This window comes from Pseudogymnoascus destructans, assembly GCF_001641265.1.
Source record: "Pseudogymnoascus destructans isolate 20631-21 unplaced genomic scaffold scaffold_4, whole genome shotgun sequence".
NCBI classification, from domain to species: domain Eukaryota; kingdom Fungi; phylum Ascomycota; class Leotiomycetes; order Thelebolales; family Thelebolaceae; genus Pseudogymnoascus; species Pseudogymnoascus destructans.
In genome coordinates, this window is record NW_020167523.1 from 81703 (window position 1) to 95732 (window position 14030).

The following is a 14030-nucleotide window of genomic DNA, read 5'->3' on the forward strand; positions in this document are numbered from 1 at the left end:
CAGCTAGGATCTATTCCGTAGACCACCGCAAGCTACGTCACCGTTTACAAGGCGTACCTTCACGACGCGATATCCAAGCCAACTTACGGAAATTAAGTAACCTAGAGGAATCAGTTCTTGTTCAGTATATACTTGACTTAGCTGCTAAAGGGTTCCCTCCTCAGTTGTCTATTGTTGAAGATATGGCAAATCGACTACTTGCAACACGCGACGCGCCATGCGTCGGGTCACGTTGGGCTTCAAACTTTGTTAAGCGCCATGTAGAGCTCCGGACACGCTTCCATCAAAAATACGACTACCCCAGGGCTAAGTGCAAAGATCCAGAAGTCATTCGTGGCTGGTTTGAGCTTGTATGGAACACAATTCTAAAGTATGGTATCAACAATGCAGATATCTACAACTTTGATGAGACTGGGTTTATGATGGGCGTCATCTCAAGCGCAACGGTAGTAACGAGCTCAGATGGGTGGGCAAAGGCAAAAAAGGTGCAGCCTGGCAATCGGGAATGGGTTACAGTAATCCAAGGTGTTAGTTCTCAAGGTTGGGCAGTGCCGCCATTTGTCATTGTGGCAGGTAAAAACCACCTTGCATCTTGGTATGAGAATAGCGGATTTCCAGCAGATTGGGTAATCGCTGTTACTGCAAATGGCTGGACTACAAACGAGAGAGGTATGGATTGGATTCAGCATTTTGAGAAGCACACAAAGCCCCGGAGTGTTGGTGGTTATCGCTTGTTAGTCCTTGATGGTCATGAGAGCCACCACTCAGACAAGTTTGAGGAGTACTGCAAAGAACACAACATTATTACGCTTTGTATGCCTGCTCACTCTTCCCATATACTCCAACCACTTGATGTTGGCTGTTTTGGCCCATTAAAGAGAGCTTACAGTCGGCAAATTGAAGATATGATGCGGGCTCATATTATTCACATTACTAAGGATGACTTCTTTCCTGCCTTCCACGCTGCATTTAACATTGCAATGACAGAAAGCAATATTCAGGGAGGGTTCCGAGGTGCTGGGCTTCTTCCATTTAGCCCTGAGAGTGTAATATCTACACTTGACCTTAGGTTTAAGACGCCAACACCTCCAACCTCTCGCCCAAACACCGCTCAACCATGGGTTTCTCAGACACCAAATAACCCAACTGAAGCTGTATCACAGTCTACTTTCATTAAAAACCGAATTGCGCATCATCAAAATAGCTCTCCAACCTCAATCTATGCAGCTGTTGACCAGTTTACAAAGGGTGCATTGCAAATAATGCATCAATTAGCATTGTTAAAAGCAGAGAACCAAAACCTGCGACAGGCAAATGAAGTGCTAAGCAAGCGCCGGAGAGCTAAAAAAACACAACTACAGCAAGGAGGATCACTTAGTCAACAGGTAGCACAGGAGCTACAGGACGAGAGGGACATTGTGCAGCAAGTAGAGCAAGAAATAAGGGCAAGTAGTGGTCGGAAGCCAAGGGAAGAAACCCATGCACGTCGCTGTGGCAAGTGTGGTGAGACTGGACACAATGCGCGCACTTGTCAGATTGTAATAGACAGGTCTGAGGAAGAGGACTCCGAGTAGTTTTAATTAATTTATATTGTTGTGGTGGATTTATCACAATTCTTATGGGGTAGTCGCGATATTTTGGCACTTTCGCTTGTTTGGCACTTTCGTTATACATGCATGTTATAGTATATAAATTTAATACAATATTTTTTATGTAAATTATTTAACTCTGTTATATGTGTATTGGATTTTTTAACTCTAACAGTAGCCTCTTATGTGGGCTTCTATTTTATTACTACTATTAATACTATTTCAGTATGTATATTATGTCAGAAGCGTCTTCCTATAGGAATACTTATTGGCTGTCAGAATATCACCTTCCGGAAATACTACTAGTATCAGCTTAGCGTCAAAATATCATACCACTAAGCCCTTTTGTAGCCAAATTATTGGCTACGTAAGACAGTGTGGGTCACTCTATGACCCTTTTATATGATTAATCCTATCCAATGGTCACGAAAAAAGGCCCAGCCCCCCTAAGGTATGTAACGTATACTTGGCTTTACCGATAATCCATACAGTGATCACGTGAGATCCTGTGACTATTACAACATATGCGCTATAGTATAGATTAGTCAGCATTCATGCTTCGTAAATTATTAAGTGAATTTGTGTGTAATTGACTGTCTAATCTAATCTGAATTTTCGGGTGGTGAAGTCACGATGAGATCATGTGACTAGAGTAGCATAGTACATGTTGTTGGACTCAAATTTTCTTCTGAAGCTATATAGTGATGCAGCTGATGCAGGAGCGACGGCGTTGTGTCGCCTAATCGGGGACATGGCAGTGAGAGGCTTATGTCTCAAGTAATTTGAAGAGTTGTAGTTAGATCAAGACAATTGCAGGGGTGTCGCTGGCATTTTATAGAGACTAGTTCCTCTAAAAACGGCCATTCTGGTGTTCCAAGCTTGGTTTCCACCTCCAATGGACCATGCTGAGGGTCCGCCCATGCTGATGTGCCCAATATAGTATAGTGCCACGTGCACTCAATGGAACCCCACTTAATGTCAAGGATCAGATAAAGGATGGGCCACTTGATCGTGTCCATCCTTTATCTGATGGCATCGATGGCCCGTCACCACCCGATGAACCTTCACGACCAGTGGTCTCAGTGAGCCCTCACCAGTTATACACTGAGTATCCTTGAAATTGTGAAATTGCAGCTGTTTCCCAGTTGGGAACGAGACTATTATTGTGATGTTACGTCATTATCGGTGAAGGTCATCGATTTCGCTCATCGACTGCACAGATGGAGTGGTTCGCCATCCAGGCCTGGCTATCCAACAACAAATAACCAAACTGCAGCCATGTATCTCATATTATGAACTCTTCTCTTTCAGCTGATCAATACATTATGTGCAATGCACATGACGCTATTGAAGCCATTCCTTACCATCGCCGCCCTTCTCTCCAAGCCGACATATAAGCCGTTAAACACACCATCTGTCCTTTTGCGATACATTTCCCCATCTTCACCACGCCGGACTGACTCATGTAGGCCTTCAGCCCGTTCAATCTCCCCATCATCAAACCATACTCCGTCCTCATCTCTAAACAACCCATGTCCGAGGTTGTAGAGTCCATGTTCCAAATGTGCAGTCTCCAGTATGAAATCCGAAACTGGTACAAATACCATATACTTCGGATACTTGATCGGCCCCATAGTTGTGACGGATGAACTTGCATGAATTTTCAAATTCGGAAAGTAACCGGTGTGATCGTCTATACATGTGTTGGCATCCACTGTTTGACACAATAGTGGTTGTGCGACGCATTTCACGCTCATCACGCAATGGGTAGGTGCAGCTATTGCAAAGTTAGCTCACACACTATACACAATTCGATTCTCTTTTGAGACGAGGTCATGCCATTGAATTAGAGTCCTGGAGACAAATAGTATCCCTTTACCAGCACATACAAACCGCCCTCTCTAACTACAACACGAATAGAACTTATATGACATGCCATGACCTAATGGGCCCCCGAAATTGCAACTGCTCCTTCCGCCACTTCACATTATCAGACGTTCAAAGCCACACAAGACCAGCAACGACAGCAACAACAGCTACAAAGCCAGAGCTCTGCTTCACCATGACACCCGCAGCCTCAATGGCTGCGACAGCCTGACAGGGGTGGCGGATGGAACGTACATGGTGCCTGGAGAGTCAGGGGTAGTTGGGTAGATTGGCGTATCTGGGCCAGGTATGGTCGGAGCAGGCTCCTCTGATGTCTCTCCAGTTGGGACAGGGCCATCTGTCTCCTCGGGATACCAGGTGGTGGTAAGAGTCAGGGTCTGTGTGATCACCGGTAGCACAGGCGGTTTTGTTGTGGCAAAAGTGTGAGGCTAGGGTGGTTAACTTGGAGGTTGTCACCTGTGCTCAACGTAGTGGGCTCAACAGTAGTTGCGGTCTCTGTTGGCTCCTCAGTTGTCGCAGTCTTGGTTGGCTCTTCAGAGGTGGTAGCAGACTTGGTTGGCCTTGCAGAGGTGGTCGAGGTGCTAGGGCTGTCTCCAACATTGCATTTGCACCAGTTCTCGAGCAGCTTTAATACCTCCACTTTGGAATCGCAGGCCTTAGCAACACAATCCACCGAACCTGTAACAATCTGGTTGAGGGTCTCTGGCTTGCAGGCACACTCTGGATCGCCATATTCACATTGATTGTAAGCTTCGGCATTCAAACAATCTACGCCACAACTTGGGATCTCTTTCTGTTCGGCATCGCGGGTAGATGTTGTCTCCGTTGGCTGGGGGTCGGCACTTGTTGTGGGCTTGATATTTCCAAGCCCACACTTGCAGAAATTTTCAAGCGGCTCGAAGACCGACCCAGCCTCGCCCTTGCAAGAATCAGCAACGTAGTCAGCCGACTCTCGTCGACAATTTTAGCAAAGATCTCTGCAGAACAGCTGCATGCGAAGTATTTGGACTCGCAGTGTTTCCAGGCGACGTTGTTCAGGCAGGATGAGGAACAAGTTGGTACTTTGGCGCCCAAGGCAGAGCAATCCTTTGCTACGGTGAGGCCACAAAAGTGGCGAGAGCGACAGGGAAGAGGAACTTCATAGTAGTGATTCGGCATGATTCACCCCGAATCAGATTCGATTCATGATCTGATTCAGGCTATTTCTTGATGATTCGAATCATGATTCAGCAAGTATTTGAATGATCTGAATACTTGCCAAGATGTCTAAGATGTCCAAGCATCTAGCCTTACTGTCATCCTCAATATATAGCTTTTTAGATTGACATTTATGTTGAAGTGTATGATATCACTTGCAGCGGTAGTATAAGTCATCAAGTTGAGTTGAACAACAGTTCACTAGAATATGTGTTATATTGTTGTTTTGAGTGAAGCTATCTACAGAACTATTTGTGGGTGGTCCGCAACCCGATTCGGTTGGCGAGCCACACGCCCAACACGCCCAACCAATCAGTCTGAGCAACCTCCTCCTTCAACAATTTAATACATTCAATCATTACAATTATCATCATTATGAGTGATTCCGAGTTGTCTGACGCCCCTGAGGATCTTGACGTCATGTTATTTATGAAGATAACAGTAATGATGGCGTATTCTCATCGTCTTCACCATCATTACCACAAAGCAGTACCACAACACTACACCTACCAGTCACTCATTCTGCTCTGTTTACAAAGAATCTATATTCTCGTACTATCTTAAGAGGCTCTCCTAATAAGATGCAATATGCTTGTACACAAGAAGGCTGTTCATATATGCCTGAAGCTAAACCAGTATCGCAAAATACAACAAGCAATTTATGGAGACATATTGAGCTAAAGCATCCAACTATCTTTGAAGCGTCTTCAAAATCTGCTCGAAAACTTTAGAATCAAGACAATATCGGCCCTCAGAACCGTGCATCTTTGTCTAGATTCTACAAGCCAAATCCTCATGGTACAACTCCAGTGTAACGCTGACTTCTAAACGATAGAAGATACAGAGGTTTCTTGCATAAGGTTGACTTGAAAGAGGAGGTAGGGGATTAAACACAAAGGCTTTCCAAGTAACATGTTACAGTATTGTAAAGAATACTATATTGAGTTGAGCATGAAGCTCCTATCTAAGGAAATACTATCTACTTATATAGTGGCGTCGTGCCCAAGTGTAAGGATGCCTCCGCAGTCGGGCAGGTTATGGTCACGTGGGAAGAGTTAGGGCAGGTTAGCCGAGTCAGACCCATTTCAGGTACTTAAGGGGATTGACCCAACGGGGTTCCTCATCATCTTTTTTGTATCCTTCGTAGTAGACCTATAGGATAGCATCTGTTTAGCCTCCGACTCGTACTCTCATATGCTATTACTGTGAGCTGGGTGCCCTGTGTCCTTACACCAAGGGATATCCGTGGATAACATGGATAACATAATATCCATGATATCCAATGTTATCCATCACCTGATATTCTGTGGATCCCCATGGATAACATGGATAACATAATATCCAAGATATCCAATGTTATCCATGACATGACATTCCTGTAATGCTGACTTCTAAACAATAGAAGACACAGAGGTTTCTTGCGTAAGGTTGACTTGACAGAGGAGGCAGGGGATTAGACACAAAGGCTTTCCAAGTAACAAGTTACAGTATTGTAAAGAATACTATATTGAGTTGAGCACGAAGCTCCTATCTAAGGAAATACTATCTACTTATATAGTGGCGTCGTGCCTCATGGGTAATCTGGATAGTTGGCGGATAGCTAGATATTCAGTATAGTTTGTGGATAGCTGAACTCTCCAATATCCACTAGTTTCTGCAAGTATCCATTAGCCCTGTCACATGGCAGCCTACCCTGCTTCCCACTGTGACTCACACGTCACGTTACTAGGCCCTGGCCCTGTAACCATGACATCATGTTACTGTAGCTGTAACAATTCCGTGGATCGCTGTGGATAACATGGATAACATAATATCCATGATATCCAATGTTATCCATCACGTGAGGTTGCAGCCGTAAGTGCTAGCCATAGCACTAGCACTTAGCCGTAACAGGCAGCTACAACTAGAACTACAGAATCATATTTTAAAGCAGGTGGGCGATTATACTTACAACTGATGCTTGGAGTGCTATAAATGGAACAGATCATGCTGCTGTTACCGTACACTGGATATCAAAATATTGGGTCCAACATTCAAAAATCCTAGATACTTGAACCTATTCATTCTGGCTAATACCTAGCTCAGCAATTACTCTCAGTTACAGATGATTTCAAAATTACACATGGAGTCTTTACTATCACAAGAGACAATGCGTCAAATAATGCAGCAATGCTCAACCAATACGAACGAAGAGCAGCAGATGCTCCAACAACAACAAATCAGCCATGGAGCTTTACTGTTAAAGATGGCGATGTATGATGTATGGCACATATTATAAATCTAGCTGTTCAAGCAGCTCTTATGACGATGAAAGCTGTACCATCAGAAGAGCTTGAGAGCTATCGAGTTCAAGAGGGTTTAGCTTATACTCAGATTAATTGTAATGGTGGGTGCACCAGAGGTGAGAATCTAGCCACCCAAGGAAGGGATGATTTTACTAAGACAACACACTGTCTTAGGAAAAAGAGCCAAAGGGTCGTAGCTTAGACTATTCTACAACGCAGCAATCAGGTGTATGATGTAGTGGAATGGTTTAGACAAGTTGTAACAAATGTTGAGTCTGAGAACTCAGGGATATTCAGAGGTTAGCACCTCACTGACTTTTCAGAAACAAGGAGTAACAAGATCAATGCTTGGAAGCTTGGAAAAGACGTGGAAGTAAGTGATAGTCAATTTACTGTATTGTCTGCTTGCCCTTTCTTAAGGAAAGGGCAATCCTATTTATGCTAAAGTGTAATGGTGGGTGCACCAGATATGAGAATCTAGCCACCCAAGGAAGGGATGAATTTACTAAGACAACACACTGTCTTAGGAAACAGAGCCAAAGGGTTGTAGCTTAGACTATTCCACAACGCAGCAATCAGGTGTATGATGTGGTGAAGTGGTTTAGACAAGTTGCAACAAATGTTGAGTCTGAGAACTCAGGGGTAAGTCAGAGGTTAGCACCTCACTGACTTTTCAAAAACAGAGAATAACAAGATCAATGCTTGGAAGCTTGGAAAAGACGTAGAAGTATGTGCTAGTCGATTTACTGTATTGCCTGCTTGCCCTTTCTTAAGGAAAGGGCAATCCTATTTATGCCAAAGGAGTGTAGTTCTCTCATTTTCCATGACTTTCCATGACTAACCAGGCTTGGTAAATGTATTAGAAATCAAGTGCAACCCACAACTAGCTTGCTAATCATGTAGTGAACGTAAGAGAATCCCATAGAACCATCTCTTGGGTTCCTAGCCTATAGGAAGTGAAAAGGAGGTCCAAGGTCAGAGTACCTATAGACAAATTATGTCATAACTTAACCAATCTTGTGGGTAACTAAGGAGCGATGACGTGTAATGAATCAGAGAGGGTTGTAGAAGCTTCTAGAGCTATCGTTCATGTTCCTAGGCCTCTAGTTGGTAGAGATATGCCATGTGGTAGTATTGGCCCACCCCCTTAAGGAGGAGATTTTCTTAATAACTTGTTCAATGAGTGTCCAAATGATATGCCGTGATGTATGTAGCATAAACAGATGTAGTAGAAGAGTTTGCAGCAATCGTTGAGTAGTATTGCTTCTGTTGTTGGTGTGATAAGCCAAGATATGTATGGTGACTTGTAGGTTTGAGGAGGAGATTTCTAAGTTTGCTCTTGAGTTTGATAGCAAACTGAGTGCAACGAATGTCAGTATGACATAAAGGAGTGTAGTTCTCTCATTTTCCAAGACTTTCCATGACTAACCAGGCTTGGTAACTGTAGTCGATGTAAGAGAATCCCATACCATCTCCTAGGTTTCTAGCCTATAGGAAGTGAAAGGAGGTCCAAGGTCAGAGTACCCCTATAGACAAATTATGTCATAACTTAACCAATCTTGTGGGTAACTAAGGAGCGATGACGTGTAATGAATCATAGAGGTTTATAGAGCTATCGTTTATGTTTCTAGGCCTCTAGTTGATAGAGATATGTCATGTGTAGTATTAGCCCAGTAACTAAGGAGTGATGTCATGTAATGAATCATAGAGGGTTGTAGAGATATGCTATGTGGTCATATCGGCCCAGTAACTAAGGAGCAATGACGTGTAATGAATCATAGAGGTAGCAATCGTTGAGTAGTATTGCTCTTGTTGTTGGTGTGATAAGCCAAAATATGTATAGTGACTTGTAGGTTTGAGGAGGAGATTTCTAAGTTTGCTCTTGAGTTTGATAGCAAACTGAGTGCAACAAATGTCAGTATGACATTAATGCTATCTATTCCAAAAAAGAAGAAGTTGTTAACGCTTTAACAAAGCTCCGCAAGCACATCTATGTGTTTAGGAATCATCGAGGGTGGAAGGATAGTGTTCGTTCTCATGCTATAGCCACTGGAATCAAGCCTGTTACTCTTGCAATTGATATGCCAGTACGATGGAACTAAACACAAAATGCATTGTCAATGGAGGCGCCAATCACGGCGCTTTGTGCATCACAGACTCTTGATATAAGCATGCGTGATATCCAGATTTCTTCGAAAGAATGGGAATTACTTCATGCTCTTGCATAGTTCTTTGAGATTTTTAAGCGTATCTCAGAAAAGGTGCAAGCAGATTGGTATCCAACACTTAACTACTGTGTTCCATATTATCTACGGCTAATGGATAAAATTAAGAAGATTAAGAAGACTGTTAAGCATACATGTATCAACAAAGCTTGTACTGCTGCATTCAACAAATTAGACGACTATTTCTCACTTGCAACAAGCCAATGGTCAAGCCATTCAACAGTTCCAACAATATGTGATCCTCGGTTTAATTTTAGTATATTTGACTTCTATTTGCCTGAAAGCTTTTAGAACACAAGCAAAGAACGAGCAAGAGCATAGTTTGCAGCTTGTTATAACAATTATAAAGCACGGGACAATGATATTCGAGCAGAGGAGAGGAAATGGATGCTATGTTTGATAACGAGGATGAGGATATACCTCAAGAAGTGGACTCTGAGGATGAGATGTTTAAGCATCAAAAGCCTATACTTCAAGAGGTTGAATGGAGACGGTGGCTTAATGAGCTAGGAGTTGATAAGCCTGAGACTAATATCCTTAAATATTGGCAAGCAAAGCAGTATCAGTATCCAATAATTGCACAAATAGCTCGAGACTATTTAGCAATTCCAGCAACATCAGCAGCATCAGAACGGGTCTTTAGCCAAGGAGCTGACATTGTCACAAAGAAAAGGAATAGACTATTGCCTTCAACAATTAGATATTTACTATGTCTACGGGATTGGGGGATAATTGTCGACGATGAGGATGTCGAAGATGAGGATGTCGAAGATGCAAGTGAAGATATAGGTTAGGCATAGTTAAATATTTTCCATAGTTTTCAATATTCTATACACTCTATTTAAGCCTCAAAGATTCGAATCATGAGTCGAATTAGATTCGAGTCATGATTCGGCGAATACCTCAAAAATATGAATGAATCACCAAATCGCCGAATCGTATTCGGGAGGTGATTCGCCGAACACTGTAGCCAATCTTTAAGTTCACCAATACATACACATATCTATAGTGATGTATTTTCTCTTGATGATCCTCAATCAAGCAACATAACACCTGAGGTTGAGTCCTCTCAGCCTCTAAGCGACCAATGGGATGGTCTAATTACAATCCGAGGTCTTAATGTGCTAAAGTGGATGCCTTCAAAAGCAGAACTATTCAATGACTGGTGGCATCATCAGTCCTGGTATAAAGAGCAACCAAATCTGTTTCTAAGTACTGATAAGCAAATCAATTGGGGGTCAACAGCTAGGACTTCAAATGTATGGAGAGACTTTGACCAAGGTTGTAAGGGGTTATTTGGACAGCGTGCTAGGACCGGTAGGTAGCAATCAATATGGTATTCCACAGACTAAACTCTGAGCCCCCTTAAAATGGGGGCTCAGCTATTGTTATGTAGTGCAGGCTTACGGGCGGTCCGCAACCGACGTGCCTCCGACTCGGAGGTGACTACGTGTCTCAGCCTAATTGGTGTGGCCTGACTGATTAGGCTGCTGCGGGTGGACGTAGCATGGCTCGGTGCCGTAACGGAGCCGAGCCGCTCTATACCCGTAGCCTGACTCGTCAGGCCTTAACCGTGCCCTCGACCGCGTCCCTTCGACACAGGCTCGACCCCCCGAGTCGCCCTGTACCCGTGACAAAGGTGCTTGGAAATCAACTGGAGAGCCAATTGTTATTTGCCGAAAATGCTCTAGAATACTCAATCACCCAAGTGTAAAGGGTGCAGGGATAAGCACAATGAGTTCCCATCTTCGATCAGCTGGAAGTTTGAGGAAATCATCTCACACTTCTACACTACATCAATCCAAGCTCCGCCTTTCAGGATCATTACCAGTAAGCATGGTTACTATACTTATTACTATAAAATATGCCTAACTATTATTTAGACTATGCGCCAACCAGAAGATGATCCAAGGGAAGCTTTCTACAGTTTTGTTCTTGAGACTGTGGTATCCCTAAACATATCATTCCGATCAGTTGAGAATCCTATATGGAGGGAGATGGCACTATGGCAGAACCAGAAATATCCACTTCCTTCACCAACAACCCTACGGCGGCACCTTGATGTTATGGTAGGTAATGCACAACAGATTGCCCTTCATGGTCTTGCTCCTGGGTCGAGGTGTGCATTATCCCTTGACAATTGGTCTAGCCCTGGAACAAGACACTCCTTCATGGGTATTATGGCTACATTCATCACTGAGAAATGGGAATACCGTGAAGCTCTAATTGGATTTGAGTATCTCGATGGAGCCCATACTGGGAAAGACCTTGCGGCTATTGTTCAGCGTGTTATATCTCAATATCACCTAGATGGTAGAGTTCATTGCATTACAACTGATAATGCAAGTAACAATACTTCAATGATGGCAATTATCAACGATATGATAGCTGAGTTATCATCTGAGCCAACAAGATACCATGATGGACGTATTCATCATATCCCATGCTTTGCACATATTGTTCAGCTTGCACAGAAGGCTCTCCTTGGGTCAATTCGATTAAACCCATCAAACTCAGAGCTACAGATTGACTGGGATGACAATTAAGTAGACGAACTCAAAGATCTAAGTAAGGAAAAGGGTCTTCCATGGACACTTGCCAAGGTATGTCTATAGTAATCATTATAGTAATCACAACTAATACTAAACTAGCTTCGGAAGCTAGCTGTCTTTGTGAATTATAGCTCACAGCGAAGAGAAGGATGTATGGGAATTCAAAGACAATACATTAAAGATGGAGCAAAAGTCCTATGACTTATCCAAGATGTCTCAACCCAGTGGGATTCAACACTACATATGATGCTATGAGCGGTCCTACTCCAGGAAGCAGTAAATAAGTTTACAACTGAGTTTACTCCAGCTATTATCTTCCATATTACTTCGGAAGAGTGGAAACATATCACCTACCTTATTGATGTTACTCGCCAGTTTAGCTTCTGGACTTCAAATATAGGTATAGCAAGTGGTGCACGACTAGGCTTTGTTCTCCCAGCATATGATGAGCTATTTGAAGGGCTTGAGGAGTGTACCCGCCAGCTTAAACCATTACAAGATCCATGGATTCCAAAGCTCTTAAAAGATATTGATAAAGCTGTACAAAAGCTTGATAAGTATTATAGCTTATCTTGTACAGGTATTGGTAACTTCTACGCTTTTGGTGCTATTCTATCTCCACAGTTAAAGATGGAAGTGTTTAACCCTGATTATTGTTGGTTGAATCCTAATAAAAACTGGCGGGGGCATTTTGAGAAGGAATTCCGGGCGTTATACACACAACATTACACAAACCAAGAAAGATCGAAGCAGCACCAGTCAAACTACATGGAACTAGACAAGGATCCAATGGCTCTAATGTTAAATCAAAAGCGGAGCTATAATTCCATTAGTCAAAATGAAGATTAAGGAGGAGAGATTGAGCGATACCTTGCCCTCCGTAAGTTTATAGTAATAATTATAGTAATCACTACTAACTTTTATTAGCACCCTCCTGTAACGCTGACTTCTAAACGATAGAAGACACAGAGGTTCTCTTGCGTAAAGGTTTACTTATCAGAGGAGGCAGGGGATTAGACACAAAGGCTTCAAGTAACACGTTACTAGTATATAACAAATACTGTATTGAGTTGAGCACGAAGCTCCTATCTAAGGAAATACTATCTACTTATATAGTGGCGTCGTGCCTAGTGGACTCTTGGGAACTCACTCGAGTCCTCGGAGTCCTGGACTCTTAGGACTCTTCTCATCATCCTGCGAGTCCGTCACGTGATACTTTCGGAACTACTATTCCCCGCTGCCCTCCAGGTACCAGGGCCGGTCTCATGCAACCTCCCTCCTTCCTGTCCTGTAGTTGGCCAGCCTTCTTGTTCCGTCGTAACACTCGCTCCCTTCCCCTGGGCATTCGTCTCGAATCCTATAAGTACGTCCATGCCCCCGGGACTCTGCTGCTCCTCAGCGAGTCCTTCAACATGCAACATGCCTACTGACACTGCCCACAAACTCCAGGAACGCAACGATCTTGTCCGTCGAATAAAGAACCACGGATACGAACTACCCGAAATGGATTCTTGCTCGAACTGCGTGAGGCGAAACATTACTTGCGTGTCGTCTCCAAATGATTCACGGCGGTGCGCCGAGTGCGTTCGTCGCAACTTGAAAGAAAAGTGTGACTGTATGGGTCCTGAGCATCCCGACTGGGTGAAGCTCGAACGGGAGGAGGATCGCCTGGATCGCGAAGAGGAAGAAACCCTTTCGAAGTTACTTCGTCTGCGGAAGCAGAAACGCCTCATCCGAACCCGTGGTAAAGATATGCTCCGGCGAGGTTTGAAAACCCTCGACGAGCTTGATGCGGCAGAGGAGGCTGAACGTGTGGCTGCTGAGAAGCGTGACGCTGTTGAGGCCGAGGAACAGGCAGTTAGCGCTGTCTCCTCGTCTGTGACCGGGACCCCCGCTTCCTCCGATCCACTGGCCTACTCCCCTGCATCTTGGGATCAATGGCTGGCGGATGGCGGCGTCGATATTCCTCCAGCAGTTCTTTGCTGATGTTCCTTGTTGGTTCCCACGAATTATCCGTAGGTTCGTAATTTTCCCATTTTATCAAAAACTCTTCTCGACGTCCTACTAACCTTCTGTCTAGGATCGCTTCGACCTCATATTCGATTATCTCATTCTCGGGTTGGAGTTCGGTGTCGGTCGCAATTGGGGTATTTCCTCTTGCTGGTTCCAGTAGTGAGACATGAAATACCGGGTGTAGTCTAGACTTCTTAGGTAGCTGCAGTCTGTAATTAACTGAGCTGACTTTGTTCAATATTTTGAATGGTCCCAATTTCTTGAAGTCCAACTTTGTGCTTG

At 43.7% G+C, this 14030-nt stretch overlaps 1 protein-coding gene across 1 annotated transcript; it reads right to left on the bottom strand.

Annotated features, from left to right (window-relative positions):
- Nucleotides 1–2896: 2896 nt before the first annotated feature.
- Nucleotides 2897–4634, bottom strand: VC83_01819 (uncharacterized protein; the record flags this gene model as incomplete). Its single annotated transcript, XM_024465492.1, has 5 exons — nt 2897–3282; nt 3332–3366; nt 3711–3904; nt 3958–4395; nt 4539–4634. 5 exons carry the CDS (start codon nt 4632–4634, stop codon nt 2897–2899), a joined length of 1149 nt encoding a protein of 382 aa, XP_024326674.1.
- Nucleotides 4635–14030: the final 9396 nt, after the last annotated feature.